The sequence below is a fragment of the Linepithema humile genome, chromosome 5, assembly GCF_040581485.1.
Source record: "Linepithema humile isolate Giens D197 chromosome 5, Lhum_UNIL_v1.0, whole genome shotgun sequence".
Taxonomy (NCBI): Eukaryota; Metazoa; Arthropoda; class Insecta; order Hymenoptera; family Formicidae; genus Linepithema; species Linepithema humile.
Window position 1 is genome coordinate 26028446 of NC_090132.1, and position 21535 is coordinate 26049980.

At 31.3% G+C, this 21535-nt stretch overlaps 6 protein-coding genes and 1 long non-coding RNA gene across 20 annotated transcripts; 3 read left to right on the forward strand and 4 right to left on the reverse strand.

The window, feature by feature from the left end:
* Positions 1 to 43: 43 nt before the first annotated feature.
* Positions 44 to 2172, forward strand: LOC105672025 (beta-1,3-galactosyltransferase 5). The gene is made up of 2 exons (XM_012366691.2): positions 44 to 380; positions 534 to 2172. Exon 2 carries the CDS (start codon positions 902 to 904, stop codon positions 1982 to 1984), a length of 1083 nt encoding a protein of 360 aa, XP_012222114.1. The 5' UTR covers positions 44 to 380; positions 534 to 901; the 3' UTR covers positions 1985 to 2172.
* Positions 2173 to 2423: 251 nt separating this feature from the next.
* angel (protein) lies at positions 2424 to 6724 on the reverse strand. Of its 6 annotated transcripts, none has more exons than XM_012366632.2 (6): positions 6512 to 6724; positions 4369 to 4738; positions 4094 to 4272; positions 3623 to 3996; positions 3287 to 3536; positions 2424 to 3125 (listed from the first exon to the last, which is right to left on the reverse strand). In XM_012366632.2, the coding sequence occupies exons 2-6, from the start codon at positions 4628 to 4630 to the stop codon at positions 2715 to 2717; spliced, it is 1476 nt and encodes a 491-aa protein (XP_012222055.1). In that variant the 5' UTR covers positions 4631 to 4738; positions 6512 to 6724; the 3' UTR covers positions 2424 to 2714. The 6 variants fall into 6 exon arrangements, with proteins under 6 accessions (XP_012222055.1, XP_012221997.1, XP_012222044.1 ...); XM_012366574.2 differs by lacking the exon at positions 6512 to 6724 and adding an exon at positions 5101 to 5731; XM_012366621.2 differs by lacking the exon at positions 6512 to 6724 and adding an exon at positions 5371 to 5728.
* An 830-nt stretch (positions 6725 to 7554) lies between these two features.
* NTPase (ectonucleoside triphosphate diphosphohydrolase NTPase) lies at positions 7555 to 11164 on the reverse strand. Of its 2 annotated transcripts, none has more exons than XM_012366457.2 (4): positions 11022 to 11164; positions 9123 to 10271; positions 8709 to 8885; positions 7555 to 8608 (listed from the first exon to the last, which is right to left on the reverse strand). In XM_012366457.2, the coding sequence occupies exons 1-4, from the start codon at positions 11040 to 11042 to the stop codon at positions 8531 to 8533; spliced, it is 1425 nt and encodes a 474-aa protein (XP_012221880.2). In that variant the 5' UTR covers positions 11043 to 11164; the 3' UTR covers positions 7555 to 8530. The 2 variants fall into 2 exon arrangements, with proteins under 2 accessions (XP_012221880.2, XP_012221887.2); XM_012366464.2 differs by lacking the exon at positions 11022 to 11164 and adding an exon at positions 10660 to 10802.
* Positions 10723 to 14781, forward strand: LOC105671930 (mitochondrial 2-oxodicarboxylate carrier). Of its 7 annotated transcripts, none has more exons than XM_012366527.2 (8): positions 10723 to 10849; positions 12967 to 13153; positions 13247 to 13514; positions 13580 to 13686; positions 13777 to 13839; positions 13915 to 14208; positions 14294 to 14439; positions 14518 to 14781. In XM_012366527.2, the coding sequence occupies exons 3-8, from the start codon at positions 13346 to 13348 to the stop codon at positions 14636 to 14638; spliced, it is 900 nt and encodes a 299-aa protein (XP_012221950.1). In that variant the 5' UTR covers positions 10723 to 10849; positions 12967 to 13153; positions 13247 to 13345; the 3' UTR covers positions 14639 to 14781. The 7 variants fall into 7 exon arrangements, with proteins under 7 accessions (XP_012221950.1, XP_067211304.1, XP_067211303.1 ...); XM_067355203.1 differs by lacking the exon at positions 10723 to 10849 and adding an exon at positions 11252 to 11388 and having other exon boundaries at positions 11526 to 13153; XM_067355202.1 differs by lacking the exon at positions 10723 to 10849 and adding an exon at positions 11300 to 11442 and having other exon boundaries at positions 11526 to 13153.
* Positions 14782 to 14814: 33 nt separating this feature from the next.
* Aven (Apoptosis and caspase activation inhibitor) lies at positions 14815 to 16047 on the reverse strand. Its single transcript, XM_012366562.2, has 3 exons — positions 15687 to 16047; positions 15287 to 15590; positions 14815 to 15007 (listed from the first exon to the last, which is right to left on the reverse strand). Exons 1-3 carry the CDS (start codon positions 15981 to 15983, stop codon positions 14928 to 14930), a joined length of 681 nt encoding a protein of 226 aa, XP_012221985.1. The 5' UTR covers positions 15984 to 16047; the 3' UTR covers positions 14815 to 14927.
* A 772-nt stretch (positions 16048 to 16819) lies between these two features.
* On the reverse strand, positions 16820 to 21396 carry LOC105671962 (transformer-2 protein homolog beta). Of its 2 annotated transcripts, none has more exons than XM_012366549.2 (5): positions 21235 to 21396; positions 19833 to 20330; positions 19374 to 19588; positions 19080 to 19177; positions 16820 to 17746 (listed from the first exon to the last, which is right to left on the reverse strand). In XM_012366549.2, exons 1-5 carry the CDS (start codon positions 21247 to 21249, stop codon positions 17721 to 17723), a joined length of 852 nt encoding a protein of 283 aa, XP_012221972.1. In that variant the 5' UTR covers positions 21250 to 21396; the 3' UTR covers positions 16820 to 17720. The 2 variants fall into 2 exon arrangements, with proteins under 2 accessions (XP_012221972.1, XP_012221977.1); XM_012366554.2 differs by lacking the exon at positions 16820 to 17746 and adding an exon at positions 18146 to 18365.
* LOC136999956 (uncharacterized) lies at positions 19092 to 19571 on the forward strand. Its single transcript, XR_010890270.1, has 2 exons — positions 19092 to 19228; positions 19337 to 19571. It is a non-coding gene; the product is annotated as an uncharacterized lncRNA (long non-coding RNA).
* Positions 21397 to 21535: the final 139 nt, after the last annotated feature.

The following is a 21535-nucleotide window of genomic DNA, read 5'->3' on the forward strand; positions in this document are numbered from 1 at the left end:
AACCTTGTAACGCAAAGGTAGTTTGATTAAATGTATTTAAACGCATGATGTCGCTAATGTCGCGTTAAGCATAGCGCATAAAAGATAATGCATTTTGTCCAGTAAAAAAAAAAAATACAATAACCAATCAACTACTTGTTTTTCTAGTATTAATAAATGCATACTAAAAAATATTTGATACTGCATAGTGTTTTCCATCTTACGTTCTCACGCCCTGTGCATGAGCTTCAAGTTTATATATGATATAAAATGTTTATTTGACATTACATCTCGTAAATTAGTTTAACGCAATTTGTAATTTCTGATTACATCAGAAATAACGCCAACACCGACTATTAAGCGTTAGGCAATACATTTTCTAATATAATGGGCGCAATAATGTAAGTACTTTTTTTGGTTATGTACTCTTCCTACAATTTAGTATAAAATTTGTTTTAATATTTATACTACAGATTTTATATTTATTATTTTACATATAAATTTCCTATTTTTCCGTTTTTTCAAAATAATTAACATATAGATTAATGTTACAGAAGTCATATTTATTGAGTTAGAAAAAATGACTGTTATTGGAATATCAATGGACACTTCAGAAAATGCAAAAGAAAAGAGACTGAAAAAGAAGAAAAATTTTGTTTTGAGATCAGTGAAAGACTCTTTTAATATGACAAATTAATAATTTACGAAAGTTTTTCATTTATTGATTGTATGACGCAAGAGGAACAAACATTAACTTAATATGTTAGATCAATATAATCGAATTGAATTACTATGAACAATTACTTTTTTACATGTACAACCATAAAGAATGAACGAATAAATTAATTGTACAACAATTAGTACAACAATACAAGAATAATTAATAAATTGAAAGAAACAACGCCTACAAAGACAGATAAATATGCTTTCAAAGCTCTGGTTCTTATTACTACTTGCTTGCATAACATGTCTTCTATTATACATGACATTTGTGGAGAGATCAGGGCTACAGGCTTTAAAAATGAATTTGATGCATCTGCAAACAGTGTACAAAACAACTGGCCAATCATTGGATAATGTTAAAATTCTAATCAAACCATCCTGCAATGCTACTTTCTTAATATGGATCATCACATCTTACGCAGGTGATCCTTCAGCTAGAAGTGCTCTACGACGAGCATATACAAATGAGGAATTACAGGCTTTAGAGATCAGGAGGATATTTCTCCTTGGTACATTAAATAATGATGCTGAAAGGAAAACACATATATCACAGAATGCATTGTTAGATGAGTCGCAGCGATTCAATGATATACTTCAGGGAGACTTTCTAGACACTTACAGAAATTTGACTCGCAAGCATCTGATGGGACTTCGATGGACACTAAATAATTGTAAACACGTGAAATATATCATGAAGATGGATGATGACATCGTTGTAAATATATATGGCATAATGGAGAATTTACGCTCTGGTATTGTAGAAAAAGATTCTTTGACTGGTTATGTTCTCAAAAATATGGTCCCTGTTCGAGAACCGGCTAATAAATGGTATGTAAGCAAGATGGAATATACGGGTGATACTTACCCTGATTTTGTTTCTGGCTGGCTATACATCATGCATCCGCAAGTGGCGAATAGACTGATCAATTATGTTGAGTCTTCCAATGAATTCTTTTGGATAGATGATGTGTTTGTGACTGGGATCTTGAGGCATGCTTTAAATATAAAGATCAAAGACATTAGTGAATTATATACAACAGATTACAGATATTTGGAATGTTGTATAAAGGGAAGAGCGAGTCTGCTCAAATGTGAATTTCTAGTTGGTCCAAACGGCGGTAATACAGAGTTGCAAGTGAGATTTAAAGAATTCGCGAAATTCTGCCATACGAATTGCTCCGCCCGCACCGACAGTAATCTCGTTGGCAAAAGATGCGTAGTGGTGTACAAAGAACCAAATCTGCACAAAGGATCCGTTCAGATAAGTCCTGTTGTTTTATGAAAAGTGATAGATCTATATTTATCTAGTGATACACACACACACACACACACACACGCGCGTGTGTGTGTTACGATTTTAGTATAATTTTGTTAAAGAGAATATTTTCTGTTTATTCATTATTGAATACAAAATTTGTACAATATTTTACAATATCTTACTATATAAAATTATACTTATTTTATAAAGAATCACGATTGTCCATTTATCCTATACCTTCATATATCAATAATTCTTACTTTGATACTTGCCATATCACAGATTTATTTGTGATATATTGAACATTTATATGAAAGTTTCTACAGCCCGCAATATTAATCATATACAGCTGGCACACAGCTCCTGGTCGGGTAATAAAATAATTGTCCTTTAGTTATCAAAAAATTAAAGATATTTATTTGTCACTTTACCAATTATTCGTGACCAAAAGAATTCAAGGCAGAAAAAAATAAAAAATTTTATTTCTTTTTTTTACATTTTTGTTTTTTAAACACTTTAAAAATTAAAAATAAAGTACATTCAATGAATTTGATTTCTCTTTTCAAGCATCAAGATATCATATTGTCAATAAAACGTGAATATATGATATTTTTTTCTATTTAAAAAAATATCTTTTAAAACGTTTTTGAATTAGAAATACAAACCTAAATAACTGATAAACTATTCAATAACTCAACTATAAAAGATTTAATTTTATTATGACCATCTCAGAAAAATGGTACATAAGAAATTATTAAAGTAGAGATTTTTTTTTCGGTAACTGGAAGGTGGCACCTATGCTCAAATGATCACTTCCTACTACAAAATTTGGTAATCTTCGTAACGTTTTGCATTGGCTTACTGTAAGCAAAGTGTATTTTTCTATAGGTTGGATATTGCTATAGAATATATAATCCACCGTAACCCATTCTTCTTGGTGTGTCGTCGCTTCCTCACCGTGAGCACTCGTATGAGTATAAACGCTACGCATGTTAAAAGGATGCGTTAGAGTGCCGGATGCAAATTTCGCAGAATGACCTTGTATAATCTCGATGGTCTGCGCACGATCAGTGTCAGCATTGACGTTGTTCTGTTGCAACACTTTTGTATTACAAGATGTGGACATCTTTTCGTCTTTCTGAGGGGGGAATTCACTGTTTTCCAACTGAAACAAGTTAAAAAGTAACTTATAATTTACAAAATATGCTATTAAGAATAAACGCAAAAAGAAAGTAAATAGACTGAAAAGAGAATAAAATATACATAAAATTTTGTTGAAAATTGTAAACTTTCAAATTTTTATAATTGCAATTAGTAAGAACGTACCATGACTTTGCCAGTGCCTTCTCTTTGCAGCCTCTGAGTTAAAATATTAAAGTGCTGACAATTATCGGTGACGCATAATCTCGATGGTATTAGAGAGTTGGATAGTGAACGATATGAGGACGGCTCTAAATTTCGTCCTTTGCCATGATATTCGAAGGAACCCTCCGTTAGGAACTTATAAACACCTGAAAATGGCTTCAAGTTGAAGTCGCCTGTCAGTATAATTGGTAAGTACTTTGCTTTGTCCATTCTAAAAAATTATTTGTAAACACACTTGACATAATTGCATAAAGAGTATCAGTTTCAATGAGCAAGTTTCATCAAAAACGCACTTACGTCAAGTTTTCGACAAATGCAATCCGCTCTATTTCCGCTAGTAAAAGCTGTATCTGCGCTAATCGCACATCGTTACGTTTTGGATTATACAACAAGTGAGTAGTAGCGACTACAAATTGCGTTTCCGGACTATCTTTAAGAGAAAATTTCGCGATTATTCCAACATTGTCTCTGCTTAATAACTCAATACCAGATTGATATAACTCCACTTTCGCGTAATCCACCAAAGTGAACTGATCAGAACGGTATAGCAAGAGCAAACCATCTTTCTTATCATTGGTTCTCTTTTTGTACAGATAATCGTATCCAAGTTGCTTAAATGGAATTATAAAGTCTAGCAAATGATCCTCCTGCATTTCCTGAAGGCATATTACCTAAAATATATAATAATAATGTCGTTATAATTCTTTACATACGTTTGAAATCTCAAGCTTAAGAGAATTAAATACAGAAGAATAAAATACCACATACGTTTGCTTCTGCCTCAATTATCTCCTGTATCACAAGAGGTTTCCGAATTTTCCACATTAAAGTTTTCTTGTTGTGATTCATGTATAGATATGAGTGATCCTCCAATAGATTTTGTGCCAGGATATTAAAAGATAAAACTCTCATTAAAAATAAATCTTCTGCATTACTGATTGATCTTTCTAAAAATGTTCAAAAAATATATATTATGTTCTTTAAGTAATTATACAAACAATTATATAAAATATTACAATTTATTTGAGAGAAATAATTCTTACCTTTCCCGAGTCGTTTCCACTTTCTTATAGCCTTGTATCTTGGTTTATCAATGTAATTTCCAATTGGTTTTGGATCTGCTACATTAGTTTTAACACTTTTATCTGTGAACGTTCCAGACTGATGATACAGCATATTATAATTACTTGCACTATTGAACGATATATCACATATTGCAGTAGCATTATTTTGGTTGTAACATGTATCATGATAAGGATCCATCTTGGGTTTTGTACACTTTTGATGAGAGGAAGAATTGTCCATAGAGGTAGCTGGTTCAAGATAGTTGGAATTTAAAACTTTCAGAAGAGAACTGCCACGTAGATTTTCCAAGAGCAACTGCTGCCAAGTCAGCTCCAGCGTATAAAATATCTGAAAAGATATCAATAATATAATATTATTGATAAGTCTAGTCACAAAGGCACTAAAATGTACTCAAAACATGTGTAACATACTCGAAAAAAATATGACGCACGAAAACAATCGAATGTAACAAAACTAAATCGCACTTTTTTAAATGTAAACTCGTGTTACCGTTTACGATTGAAAATAATCGATGTTATTAAATTTAATTGGATTTTTTTCGAAAAGATCTTTCTAACACTGAGTTAACCTATAAAGCATTACACACTGTTATGCAAATGCGATGTAAAGCGAGTCGTCATTTGCAGAAGCTTCGAAGTCGAAAAAATTGACGGTGATACGAAGACGAGCGCGCGAGAAATGCTTTATACCTTCCGCGATTGAAGAAATATAGCCGCCCGCGTGTTACATGCTACATTCAGTAGAGGGGCGGTGGTTGTCAGCAGCAACTTCGAAGATGCGTTCATTTATCATGCGTCAATTTCACGCAATCGATACACGTTTTCACAATTTTGTCATAATCTATGCGTTTTTACCCCAAGGATCTAAAACGTAGTTATTACGAACGTTCCTTGATATATACCGCATATCCATCCGAGGGAGGAATCCAACGAGGAATGTCTCACCAGGAAATGTCTAACCTCGATCGTCCTTGGACGAGTAATAAATTCGCGCTCTTCGTCGCAGATAGTTTTATGATCGATGGAATTCGATTGGAATCACCATTGAAATCACCGTTGACCCTGATCAACTTTCGGTTTTCTGTCTGTATAATAAAGACTGTATAATGTAGTTTAAAGAGGAATTAGCCGATGTCCGTATTCATATTCCGCAATTAGCGCCAAAAGCGTACTCATATGATTCTAAACACGGTGCAACGTCGTGTGCGATTTTTATGTGCAGCATTTGATGATACATATAGTCCACAAATACAGGATGAATGTACATATAAGTTGGCGAATTTTAAACGTAGCTTAAAGAGCTGGCGCAAATATGAATTTAATACTCATCAGTTTTAAAATACAAATTATAAGGATGCAGAAACAAAGTTGAAATCATGTGAAAATAAATACGTTAAAACAAATGGATAAGAATGTTTTAAATAAAATACAGATAAAATAAATTTTGAAAAAGTTATGTTAATTGTGTTTTGTAAGCAGCGAACACAACTCAATTGTTGTGCTCAATTAAATATTATCATAGAAAGGATATATAAATTAGAAAATAAAGCAGCATTAGTAATTAAAAATTTAGAAAATTCTATATCCACTCTTAAACATGTCTCGTAGTAATTTTTATATTTTACGACGGAGTGACATATAAATTTCTCGTTCTGGTAATTAGCGTCTCGAATGTCTGACAAGTTTAAGCATTTCTTACAATGAAAATATTCTTCGTTTATAACGTTTGGGGAAAAACTCGACAGTAAAAAAAAATGACTTAATCACTTCTGTTACCAAGCCGCAGATATATTTCTTGTTTTGCAACTACATTCTTTTGCATTTCATGGATTTTTTGTACATTTCGTGGAACCGGTTTTTAAACGTCAATGGAAGAAAAAATTTCAGGAAAGCGTAAAAAGTGTAAAAACACATTTTATCATATTTCAGATGCAAGGAGTAAATAGTCGAGCCTTACAAACAACGTACAATAAAAACGAAAAATTACAGAAAAAAATGTAAGAAAGAATAAGAAGCACAAAGGTAAAGAGAACAGATTACACTAACAATAAAATACAATATCACGTTTTACGTGTCAGCAAAACGAACAAAAAATGCTTACTTCGCTGCACGAGTTTCTTGTATCTTCTGTTACGAGTATTCGACGATAAATGACGCGATTTCCTCTTTTTATCTGTACATTGCCAAGAAATAGAAGGTGAATTCATTCTATGAATAAAGCATTTCTATATGTTTATCGCGTACTGGGCATAGGTGAGAGCGTAGTTCATGTTACGTATGGTATTTTGAACAGTGATGATTTATTGATGTTTACAATACTGAACAATGGTGCACGTGCTTGATGTTCATAACTGATAACTGGGCCCCCACTTCAATCTGCCTTTCTTTCTCTCACTCTTTATTCGCATTCTCGTATGTCTCTTGCGAACGATCAACGATAATCCTAGCAGTAGACGTATCACCGATGAGAAACTTACAATGGTTATTTTAATATGGATATTTATCGTTTAGGGGTTTAGAGATGTAAATTTGCTCTCAAATACATGCATTGTTATTGCAGTGACATCAGGTGAGATCGTCGTGTAAGATCGTCCTTCGTCACATTTTGCAACGCATAGCATTTGCAGGAATTTAAACTTATGTAATTTTAATGAGTTAAATATTTAATGTTGTAAATATAAAAAGAATGGGCATACCTTATATCATTTTTGCATTTCTATTTGTATGAATAAGTATAGAAACCAAGTTCAGTTGTTTATAGCTCGAAATTTCAATTAAGATCTTGGAAAAATACTCAATAAGTTAATAATCAAAAGAATATATACATATATTATTCGGCAAACATATAATTTAATTTTTTGCACTTTTAAAATACATCAAAAAAGAATTAACATAACATAAAAATTTAACGAGTAGTCCTAGCGTGAACCAGTTTTTTGTATTTTTAAACTTTGAATATAATTATCATTAATTAATGTCGATTATGGCTATGGTTGATAAAAAGTACTAAGTTTGAAATTAATTGGTATTCAAATGTGTTTAAAATTAAATAATTATAAACAGTAATTAACAGTAAATAATAAAATAAAAAAGATAGATAGTGTAAAAAGGAAATATTTTAAGGCAGAAGTAATTTACATAGCGTAATTTGTGTTCGCTTTATTTAAAAATAGCATTTTAAAGGCACTATATACACACATTACATACACTCATAAATCTCCAATTTTATGTAAAATGTCGTACTATTTAACAATATTTGTTACATGTATGATTCGTTACATCGTTGCACACATTATAATACGAAGATTGTAAACGCGATAGTTCAAAATGATAAGGAATTCTATAAAATGTCACAACACAATGATACATACAAAAATCAAACGTTATTTACATCAATATATTTTAACAGTAGGCATTGAGAGTAAATCTATTTGTACTAAGTTTGCGATAACTGTGGACAATTGTGGTTCTTGTGCATCGATCTCGAGATATGTTAAAGATGCAATTTCAATTCTTCTATAATTTTTAATCAACGATTTTGAAATCAATACTACCGTATTAGAATACATTCATGTAGTTTCACAATTTCCTATAATTATCACACTTTGATGAATTTTGTATAATATTGGATGGCGCGAATTAACTTTGTCATTGATTCACATACCAAATACATTAATAGTATTTTCTAAAAATAGATTAAAAACAAATGTAATAGATAAATTGTTTAATATATCCGAATAAAACAGTTAAAAAGATTTTGATAAAATATCACAAATTTATGGCGATATGTCTTTGTAAGATAACACGGTATTTTAGATAAAAATATACTATATAATTGTACCTAAAAAATATACATTAAATACTGTTTTCTTTTATATCGTAGGATACTAAAGTTGTACAATTATAATATTAGGCAATTGTGCGGTTAAACGATGCGGAAATCGATTATTTTCAAGTTTCAAGTATTCATATAAAAGTTTTTATTAAAAAATTTAAATTTTATCTGTTTTCTCTTCTTGATTGTAAATTCCTTCATCTTTTCAACGTCTAATTGTAGAATAAAATTTATATGATAAATAGTAAAATTCATATGATAATAGTACTATAATAAAACATAATGTCAAAGTCCATTTTGAAGAACATTGAATGCGGCCCCTAGTGCCCAACTTAATTCGTGGCCATTAATCTTCTTATAAAGCTGAAAGAATTAAAGAATTTACGTTATGTTACATTATAATTTTATTTTATTCCAACGTATTTTTATATGATCAAAATAACATCATATGAAATCTACTTACATGCAATGTTGTTGAAGGTTCTAAACCAAATCCATCTTTAAGTAGAACATAAATAAATGTCAAATCTAAGCACATAAATGGTTGATCTGCATTCGGATCATCACAAGTATCCATTGCTTGTTTCAAAAATGCACTCATTTGTACGATACCACCCAAAAATGGATCTATTAATGCTACCTGCAAAATTAACAATAAAAATATTACATTTTTCATAATTATATCATTACAGAAATAATAATCTGTAGAAGTTGATATTTTATTTGATGACTTAAAACTGCAATTAAATAAATTTAATTATATATATATATATATATTTTTTTTTTAAATTAATAACAGATTAAATATTTTATTACAATTACATATACTCAAAATATTCATAAACAATTAATTTTAATATTTTTTATTAAAGCTTACCTCCGTTGCGCGTTCAAAATAATATGAAAATGCATATACTTCATGATTCTTTAAGCCTATCGGTTTGTCAACGAGAGTGCCAACATATTTCTCGATGATCTTTAAACATTCTGAAAAGCGTACAATAGGCTTGTTTTCATCCCCACCAGCAAAATTTTGAGTCTTCACCAGCTTGTATGTGCCATTAATCGGGCCTTTTACAATGTAATCACGTCCACCATAAGACCATTCAGTGGATATGATTGGATTGATACATTCGGAATGTATTTCTATGGGAAGTTTGGGATCCACATCTTCAAGATTCATATCGTGAGTTAAAATTGCTTTTCTGGCAGCCATTAAACCCATGCCTAAGTAACTGTGCGTGTACAGACTCATATTATGGTTAAATACATTGATGGAATAAACGTGTTTCTCCAATTTTTTGGCTTGAACACTGTCTGGCTGAAACGTGACCTGTGTTGAACCTCCACCAAGGTCTAACGCAGCCACGGTGGTTTGAGAACTAAGTGAATTAAGACGGTCCAATAAGAAATTGACAGTGAACCAAGAGAAGATTCCTTCATCCGTGCCTTCCATTATAGAGATAGAATTCTTTGCAATCTGGAATCCAGACATTTGGAACAACTTTCTGCATTCTTCTAGTATATTGTTGGCTTTATGTTCAGGCAATAATCTCAATCCTGCTGTGGCTTTCATAGTAAGCAAGGTACGAGACCATTCTGATTCCGGAATCACTGTTTTTGCTATGTTCAGAAGTGTGGTCAGAGATTTTGCAGCATCTTTTGGATTGTCCGCAAATGTGCTCAATCCAGGTTTGACTTCATTGTACAACTCACTATCCAATATTAAATTGCCATTGAGAATGGATTCATGAAAAGTAAATGCCAATACACGGCTGCCAGTAGATCCAGCGTCAATGACGACGACATAGGATGGCTTTTGCAAATTAAAGGAAAACGCTAGTGTGTCAATGGCTTTGCTACCTATTCTGATTGGTTTCAAGTCATTTGCTATAGCTACATAACCTAAGAACAATGAACCAAGTACTAGCAGAATAGTAAAGTACTTTCTTCCTGGCTGATTAGTGGGTTTCGCTTGGCGCGACGCATATTCATTTTCATTCTCCTCTTCATTTTCAGTTCTAAGCTGCAAAATATAAAAATAATATTAATATCTAGATTGACAAGCAATATTTGCATAACAAATATAGAGCATTATAATATTGCATAAACAATATTTTTAAGATAATAAATACAAAATAATGGAATTGTTTTCATGATGCTGCAATGATAAAAAAACAGTTGTGCAAATCAATTTTTATAAAAAATCAAGGCAATTCCAAATAAGTGGAATACTTCCTATCTGAAGCCTTATAATTATAATTTTCTTATAAAAAAAATCATTTTATTCGAATTAAAACGACGCACAAGAGCGAAATATTTTTAGTCAATGTTAACCTCGCCGGGTCATATCGCGACAAACATGATTGAGGTTACGAGCAATGTAAAGTTTTCGTGATTATTTTTACACTCACGAGTGTGTATTGCATCTATGGCGATCCGTACGATCTGCCGGAAGGATAGGCTGGTCATGTAAAAGTCGCAATTTTCCTCATTCGACAAACGTAACCGTACAAAAAGCAACGGAGCATCGCGTGCAATTATATTGAATCATATGTTGTCATATGTCAAAAGGGCGATCACGTGACATGTGACGAGAGAAAGGTGCGTTCGAAATTCGATCTTATTAACGAATCATAAACGTGTTGCGCACGTGTTCAAGCATGGCAATTAACAATGATATCAATAATATGTTTGTGTGTTTTACTCATGAATGATGCATGAATTTCGATGAATTGAATGGAATTTTGGCAGGATCATTAAAAATTATACATACCTTTCGTTGCCTCACGTTCATGTTTCAATAAATATGACAAAACGATTCAGTTATGTTAATAAATCGCGAGACAAGCAAGTAGAAAAAAAAATTGAAAGAAGAGAAGTACACGTAAAATCAAAAGATTATACGAGGGATTGCGTAAAACTCATTGCACGGTAACGGAATAACTGAATTGGATTGAACAGCGTAGCTCATCGCTCAAGTCCGACGTTTATGTCTGTGAAGATGACGTGCGCCCGACTGTCGATTAGTATTAGTATGTGTCTGCAACTCATGGCGACATCGATAACATTTCAAGGCCCTCTTCATGAATGTGAAGACTAGTGGCTTGTAGATATGTTCCGTCTTCGGCGATGGTGCAAAGGTGAATAGATAGAGACAGAAAGAAAGAGAGAGAGAGAGAATAATGAACAGACGAGTAAATCAGTCTTTTATAAGCATTTATGAAAGTTCTATGAAATCATATTACTTTAGACGCTTGATACCATTTATATATAACAGATAACAATATAAATGGAGCAAATCAATACAGATAATTTAATGAGAAATTTATGTGTAATGAGAGACTAGAAAGAGGGAGAAAGACGTGACGTGTACATGTGCAAGAGTATCAGCAAGGATGAAAGGCGCTTTACAGTTCCGAAGTTTTTTTACGTAATTCTTAAAAAAAAAAGGTAATTAACAGCAAAAACAAGCTTAAAACTGAAACCTAATGTGTCATCGTCATTTGGTTCTACGAAATCATTTTAGTATTTGTTGTCTGTACACAGTTATAATTCTTACTTTACGATATTACATATCTGCACTTATCATGATTGTTATACAAAAATATAAAAGTCATTGTCGCTTAATCACTGCATTATGTAATGCAGTTAAATAGAGACATGTAAAATGTGTTCATAGTAAATAGCCATTACTAGCAAAATCGCAATATTAACTTTCGACATTTAAGTGTTGTCTGAGCCTACAATGCAATTAATTACTAACTGTGAGTAAAGAACTTGCAAATATAATATACTTTACAATATTATATACATAGATTGAGTGTAATTTATTGAACAGTATGTGTTGTGATTAAACAGTATGTGTTGTGTAACCATATTTAACATATTTGTTAAATACATATAACAATAATTAAAATTAATATTAATAATAAAAGAAATGTCTATTTGGGCTTTCTTAATGATAAAATTATAACATTCAAATATAATAGCTATATAAGCCCAGAGCCAGGTATTGATTGCTCAGTAAAATTAAAATTATATTAAAATGATCATGATTACAGCTAAATTTTTTTGTTAAATTTTTTGTTTTCTAAATGAATTCTATTTTGCACACACATTCTACTGTTAAGAACTACTCATTTGCATGTATATAGATAAAATGTTATTGACAAGTATTGGATGAGATTTTATATGAACTCTAATATTTAACATGTTTGATATAATTAATATTTATTCATGTTAATTTAACCTGAGTGTGGGTATATTAAGTTGTTATATTATATAAGTTTCTGATATTCAAGTGACAAACAAAAATAAAGTAGCTTACAATAAATACAATGTTTTTTTCTTGAAAAAATATCCAAGATAAAAGCTCAAGGACATTACTCCTTCTTAAGATTGATGAATAATAATGATTTTTTAAATGGAGTATCAAAAAACAGATAACAATGACTTCATTGGAAAAAAACTGTGTTCATTCCCAAACAACAATAAACTATAAAAACAAGTTTAATTACATGTATATTAATTATTATAATTAATAATGTAGCATTATAATATTGATTCATGTATTAATCTAATTATATTTGAGAATAAAATAAACTTTAATATGTAAACTTCATTAACTTTAATAAAGACTATGTATTAATCATTACACCAAAGGTTAGAATTCTTTTCTGTGTTAAAAATAGATCCCAACTCAACAAAAATATTTTTAGTTCGTAGTATTCTCCAGATTTCTTATGCAGCATAGACCATGCTGACACAAACTTTTATCAAGATAAAATTTTAGTGTAAAAGTGAAGAAGTTTTATCTTATGCAAAGAAAGTGTACATATCAGTATCTTTTGATGCTTTACTGGAGAAGATAACATACCATTATATGGAATCTGTCAAACCAAATTGGTAAGAAGTATATAAAGATTATACGATGTTAATAATTTTAAAGATCTTTTAATTTAAAAGTAAAAGAAATTTAACTGAAATATTTTCTTTCAGATGCAACTTATGTGATATAAATGATAATATAAAATATATATATTGATTATTCTTTTTACATTTTATATATCAGTTAGACAATTCTTTTTTTGAGCAAAAATGACACATCACACTACAGACAATCTTTTAAAAGCGGCTGTCATCCAGATTGGTGCTGGAGGATCAGCTGGTTTTGTTGAAGTTTGTATAATGCATCCGATGGACCTTGTTAAAACACGTTTTCAGCTTCAAGTGAAGACAATGAATTTAGATCCATTATATTACACAGGTATTTTGTGTAAAGTATTAATATTTATACCAAATTATACATTAACTGTACTAATTTTATTATAGGTATCCGGGATTGTATGACTAAAATGTATAAAACTGAAGGAGTAAGAGCATTTTGGAAGGGAATTCTACCTCCTATAATTGTAGAGACTCCTAAACGCGCTGTCAAAGTGAGTGTTCACCGTTTAAATAGATGAATCATTTTTTTTATTTGTAAAAAATTATATATATATATATATATATATATATTTTTTTTTTAGTTTTTTACGTTTGAGCAATATAAACAGTTTTTCTTATTCGGCAGTAGTGCACCCACTCCATTGGTAATTACAGGAATATAATTATTAATATATAATTTTCTAACTCTTTGTAAAATAACCAAGTTCACATGATTGCAGACATTTTCATGCGCTGGTTTCTTCGCCGGTGTTACAGAAGCTATATTAGTTAATCCTTTTGAGGTGGTTAAAGTGAAATTGCAATCTAATCGAAAACATATCAAAGAGAGCCCATCAACATTTGCGGTGACAAAAGAAATCGTTTCAAAGTATGGTTTGAATGGTTTAAACAAGGGACTCTCAGCCACTATAATGAGAAACGCGGTGTTCAATTCATTTTATTTTGGTTTTTATCATTCTGTTAAAGGATATATACCAGTTAAAGAAGAACCTTGGTTGGAATTTTTAACTAAAGTAATTTTGATTTTTTATGACAGTAAATATGTAGTTATGTATTGCTTTTTTTTTCAGTTTGTCATATACATTGAAAATGTTCTAGGTTGCTATAGGATTTGTGTCAGGCACGGTTGCTTCCTGTTTAAACATACCGTTTGACGTTGCCAAAAGTCGTATTCAGGGATCACAAGATGGTACACAATATAAAGGAACAATAAAGACCATGCATATTGTTTATAAGAGAGAAGGGTATTTATGTTTTACTTACGATTTAATACGATTGCTCAGGTTTTGATTGTAATATATACTTTTTCACACACATTCTAGATTCAAAGCTCTGTATAAAGGTTTGGTGCCAAAAGTCTTGAGATTAGGTCCAGGCGGTGCTATTATGCTTGTAGTATACGACTATATGCATGTGTTTCTTACAAAAAAGTTTAAAGATTAATTTTTAATTGCATTTTTGGACAAGCTGTGAAATACTAAGGATAAGCTGTTTTCCTTTCTCCAAGAAGATGCATTTGATTTATATATGTATATGTAATATATATATCATATAAAATAAATATTCATATAATTTTATAATGAAAATATGATTTTTCACACATTTTGTAACTCAAACACTTTTAACGTTTTTAATATATTTATTTGTCTTCTCCTAAATAATCTTAACAGTTTAGTCTTCATATTTCAAAATCATAAAAAAAGAATTATTTAACACAAAATTTTTTATTCTCTCAATCATCTAAAATGGAATCTAACCATTTCTCTAAATCGATTGGCTTAGTTGGAACATTTTTTGGCTTTTCTTTAGAATCTGCAATAAATTATCAGTATAAATATATAAACTTGTAGCATAAATTTGTTATACTTATTTTATCACAAAACCAAGAATTTGTTGAATCAAATTTGTACGTTTATAATTACATACATAAGCTTTTATATCACTTTCAAAATAAATGGCTTATATATCAAATTGACTGATTTTAGAATTGATTTTAATCACTTCATTTATCTTTATAATTTCCAAGATAAAAATTGCAAAATAATAAAATTATAAGAAATAGAATATCTTCCTTAATCCAAGATCTCTTACCAATATTATGAGATATCGAAATAGATTGTGTAACTGTTGTTGGATTATTCTGGACCGGCTCTTTTAAGGACAACAAAAAATCTATGTCTTCTTCTAAATTATTGGTACTATTTTTTGATTGGGATTCTGCATTCACTGTTAACTCCAAATCTTCTGATTGATCAGTCCTTGTATTTTCGTTTGTTTCATTTTTCAAATGTTCTTCAGCAGACGATAAACTTGACGCATTTAAATCATTTAAAATAGCATTGTAAACAGCTTTTCCTTTCTCGGTGGTATTATATATACTTATTAATTGATCACTCTAGAAATAATCATACATAAATAATAAAATCTTTGATTAATCGTTCAAATATAATCAAGATAACGAGACTAAATATCGACAATCCAGATTACTTACAGTGAAATATCTTTGATCTATATTCATATATTCGTTAAATGGAATACAATTAATCGCGGCTGATAATATTTTTAGGTTTAAAGTGAAATATTGCGCGTACTGCGACGAGTCAACGGGCCACACATCTTTCTCCGATTTAAAAACGAAATGTCCATCTTTCGAGAGCGGCGCGTTTATAAGAGTGCCGAAATCTTTGCCCACATCCTCGTCCGTTGATATTTCTGTATAATCGGCAAAAGACGACGAAGGTTGCCGTAATCTCTCTTTCCTTTTGTCTTTCCCTTTTGACTTGTGCATTTTGACGTTTGTCGATTAGATGTAAGATTGCAAGGTTAGGATGTCGGAATTGGCATGTATATTTCAAATTACATGTATACACGTATATTTAAAATTTAAAGTTGGACGATGTGTATAGTTGGTTAATAAATGCTTTACACAATTTTTATTAAAAAATTCTATTCTTTTTATGTTTACAAATTTGATTGATTCTTATGTAAATGTTTCTTCTTTCAAATTTTTAAATTTTATTTCTCTAGATCTTTTTCACATTTCCAAGGCTTGCACAAAAGCTGGAATAAAGATAAAATCAATCGCGTGTTTAATGTAAAAAATGTATTACTTTTTATAAATTCGGCACGTAATTCGCATATGCATATCATACAATTATACAAAAAATTTGAATATATCTTAAAATACATCAATGAAGTAATGAAAGAGTTACAATAAAAGTGATGTCATAGCTAATTTTTTTTTTTTTTTAATAGAATTAATACAGTATATATTCCATCGCTAATATTTTCTTTATATGTGATATTTGTTAAGCATACATTATACTTTACATTTTGATTTCTACTTGATGTGTGTTATGTAATTTAAACGGATAATTCATATTCGAAGATAAGATTTATGTTAGCTTTTTTTCACAAAGCCACATATATATGTGATGTGCAAGTTATTATTTTACTTAAAATATGATAAAATTCGGATCTGAAGAAGCAAGGACAAAAAAGTATGAAATTATAAAAATGTTACACAAGTATAGAAATGAAAGAACTAGACATTTTTTGCTTCTTCAAATTCAAGTTTTCAGAAATGATCTATGGCAGCTGGGATCTACAAATCCAAAAAGTTCATTTCTTACTGGAAGCTGACTTTTATTGGCATTAGATTTCTCAAATCAAGTCTTAATAAACGGATAACTCTATTATGTATCATACCTTACTTTTATATCATACTTCTACAAGATTAAAATGCTTGTAAGGATAATAATAATAATGCGCAGACTAAAGGCTATTGAAAGATTAAAGCAGTGTTAGTTTAATCGCAAGTACGAAAAAAATCTTAAGTGACAAAGTAGAACTTTGCAATGTAATAAAAAGGGGATTAGGCATTCATGGTAGAAACAACATTTATTAATGAAATATTCTGAAAGTTCCGAATAATTGCTGTTAGGTAAATAAAATCATAACAGAACAGTTTTGTTGGAGAAAACAGAGGTCTCAGGATGGTGGAGGGAGAGGATGGTGTAAAGGTATAAGAATTTTTATTTATTTTCGTATATGTGTGTATATATATATGTATTATATATATATATAAATATATATATATATGCATCTCTCTAAAGCGAATGGTGGCATATGGCAACCAAACCAACTGATAAAGAATATGATCGGTATAAAGGTTTGGGAGCACCTTACGCTCGTCCCTATTTTACGAAAGATTTCGATGCTTCTTGAACATTTTCGTAAACACGTTCCGCCCTGTTTCACCCCCAACTAAACGACTCGTCCCGGTCGGGGGTCTGACGATCAACTCGATTCTGACTGTCTTCGGGCTTGCATTACTTGAAGTTCTCTTCTAGGCTTGAGACTTCTCAGCCGGAAATGAATTGCAGATCATATTCTTTGTCACAAGCAACCGAGAAAACCTTCGGATTCTTGATAATGTGAGCAAGATAAACGTGTCTTCGGATATCTTGTCTTCAACTTTTCAAAACTCATTTTTTCAGAGAGTGAAACTTCAAACTTCCCTCAATCATCCAATACCTCTTGATTCAAAACCTTATAAACAAACAAACAGGTTAGAGAACTTACTTTTACTCGAGGTTCATTATTATTATTTTTTTTCTTTTTTTTTTTTGGTATCTTCTTTTTTTTTTCGTTTTCTTGCTTTTTTAATTCATTTATTTTTTCTCGTCTTTTTAGAAAGAATATCCATATCTTTCAGATTTTGCCCAACGGCTGGAATACAACTGTAAGCTAGCAATCAAGAAAATACCGAGCACTCAATTATATTCCAGCTTTCACATTATAGCCATGATAATTTTACATAAAATTTAAACCTTATCTTCATAATACTAGTAGGAAGCGATATAAACTTATGAAAATAAGGTTTTTGTCCTATTCTAACCTTACTGGTTTCGTGCAAGCAGTATGCTCTACTGTACACTCTATTCCGCATTTTGTTAAAATTATGAATTAATATCATACAATGTTGCAACTTAAATGCAGTATATAATTAAATCGCATATGATGCAGAATTAGGTAAGGTAAGAATAGTAATATAATGTAATGGATCTTTTTTTGACCCGTTGTTAGAAGAAATATTCTCGGGTCAAAGTCAATGGTTCTCCCAAAACACCTGGCCTCTCGCATCACACTCGTGTCACTTAATACCGACCTGAAATTCATTAAGCAACAAAAAAACCATGATTGTTTTACGCAAGTTACGGATTGCTGCTTAGTTACTACCGTATGATTTATCGGATGCATTTCTCTGACGTTCCGTCTGCCATTTCTCGCTAACTTAAGTATTTACACTTTGCAACCCAGTTAACGTTACAATTTCAAGTAGAAACATAAGCAGTCTATGAAAATATAAATCCGGAATGTAACATGAGTTTTTAACATACCTTTTTTTTTATGTTAGTACTAATACGTATTTCATTATCAGCATAATTATTTCCTGTTCATTTTATGTAAAAAGTATTCTGCGTCAAGTTTTTTTCTAATTCATTCAGATTTCCGTCTTCAAAAAAGTAGACAATTAATGCATATAAAATTGATAAAATGTTTAGCTGTAACGCATAGTTACAAGCATAATGAATCATGTCTCTTTTCAGAAATATAAAATGTAAAATCCATTTTTATACGTAAAATTTGTCTTGCTAAATTGACAAAAATTAGCACATAAAAATATATAAGCAAAATAAGACAAAATAGTAGACTAAAAACGAATGACATAATTGTGTCATAAATTACTAAAATATTAAATATTCAACAGATAATTTGCATTTCAAAATATAGCCGCGCTAACTTTAGCATATTAAAGGAATGATACATATTCATAAACTGCTTATATTACAATACAAGTTAAAATCAAGACTACACTTACGTGGAGAGTAAGAGCGTGATCTAGAACGATCGTAGCGTGAACGTCGACGGCTGTAGTACGGACTGGGCGTGCGGCGATAGCTTCCTCTATAGCTGATCCTAGCACAAGCAGAACGTTAAGGAACATTTGAACAATATATGTGACAATCGGTATCAATTATCTTTTTTATTAAGTTAATTATTAATTATTATTAATTATTTTTATATTATTATATTATTTTAAATAATTCTTTTTATTAATTATCTTTTTTTATTAAGTTGTAGATTTGTATTACTGTTTGAGTACTAAACTTACTCCCTACGTCTCGGTCCGTCCCAACCTCTATCATGCAAATGCGTAGGCTTTCCCATGTATATTCCTGGAGTGGGTGTGTGAGCACGTTGCGTAATCGAAAAATCTACCCTTATTCGCCTTCCATCGATGTCCATGCCAGTACATTGCTCTTTAGCCACTTTGGCATCCTCCGATGATTCGAAATACACAAAGCAAAATCCTCGAGATCTTCCAGTCTGTAACAAACATGATATTATTGCAATATTAATGTGTTATCATTATAATTCCACAGTATGCTAAACCCTACTAATTATAATTTATATGGTTTGTGACCAGAGGCCTTTAACGCATCACATGAATCTTAAGTATGAACGTTCTAAAGCTCTGGCATTTTATTATTCCCCATTGAATATATCTGCGGGGTGCAACAGACTGCTTTGAACACTATTTTAATTATAATACATATTGACAATCACACACCTTAGCGTCAATAACAACCTGCACACGTTCCACAGGACCATATTTGGAGAATATGTGATGTATCTGCTGCTCCGTTGTAAAAATTGACAATCCGAACACACCTAGACATCTGGAGGGGCAAGGATTGTCGCGATTGCCAACATGTCGGCGTCTGGACGACATCGGGCTGCGCGAGTGAGACCGATACACGTGCCGGTCGCGAGAATATCGGGATCGCGAGTATGAACGGGATCTACTACGAGAGTAACGACCGCTACGATATGGGGAACGACTACGGCTGCGGCTACTACCGCGGTGACCGACGCTCGTATACTTGCTGCCACGATATGATTTTCGCCCACGAGACACCGAACGACTACGCGATCTCGAGTACTTAACCTCTCTGTGCGAATCTTTACGCTCGCGCGATTTACGCGATCTCGAATGCGATCGCGAATCTCTTAGGCCGCCGTCCGCGGTTCGTGGTCTTCGTGGACTTGCGCTGCGACTACCGCTCCTCTGTAAATTAAGACAAACAATTGTTATTACAAATTATCGCACACATACATATTCTACATGGGAAATCAGAAATTTAGAATATGAGAAAACATATGAGAAACTATTTAATAAAGTTTCTTTAACCTACTGATTGCCATTACTTGTAATTTTATGGTATTATAAATATTCAATATGTATATATTGCATTTTTGTACATAAAAAATACAAAAATATCAAAAAGTGAGATTTTTATAAGGTGAGAAAATTTAGAATAAATTTGCAAATAAGAAATAGTAACGTGTTAAACATTTAAAAACGAGATTAAATTTTCTCAATAATATAACAAAGGATCTCTGATACAATAGATTAAATAGTCAATAAAATCAAACAATTTTGTACACAAACAGATATCATAACAGAACACAACAATTTCTCCGCAGATAATACTTTAACAAAAAAACATAACACATGTAAACACTTAATTTTCATAATATATACAATTATGAGTAGTCAGTTTAAAATTTGTTCGAACAATATATTAAAATTAGGTTTTTCTTATACAAAACTGCTATTAACAGTAGAATGATTAATAGTTCTAAACATTGAAGCATGTGTGAATTAATCGTTGAACACAAATCAGTTTTCTCTATTTATAACCTTACAAATATTTTTTATTAAAATAACAGTTACACGGAGAAATATATGATGTTAATAATTTAGCGCGTCGAAATCGTATTTATCATCGAAATATGTCTTATGATTAATAGGTAAAAATCCTCGTTGAGTATTACGTGTTCGCGTGAAATTAATCATGGCTGTGTCGAACCGCGTTGTTGGATCGATAATGGCCGAGTCGAATAAGGTATTATAATTTGCGCGACATGATTCACATTGTCGTGCGAGATTTGTAACGCGTTATGCTCACCTCGATGTCACTCATCGCTGATATATCTCAAATGCAGCTCTTCGAAAAATGGAACGCCGCAGCAGACTTATATTCCAAGTTGTCGTTCACGATAATATGGCGTATATCCCAACAGGAAATGGTAGATCTGAACGTACACAAATGAACGCACCAACATCCGGTAGCGTTGCTATGGAAACGGCGATTTGTTTCAGTTATGACGGATTCATACTACATGCGTTATTCGATATACCTTCAATGTCCAATAAGAAGAGCTTTCTTTCTAGTAATAAATATGGTATCAGACAAAATCTTCAGAAGA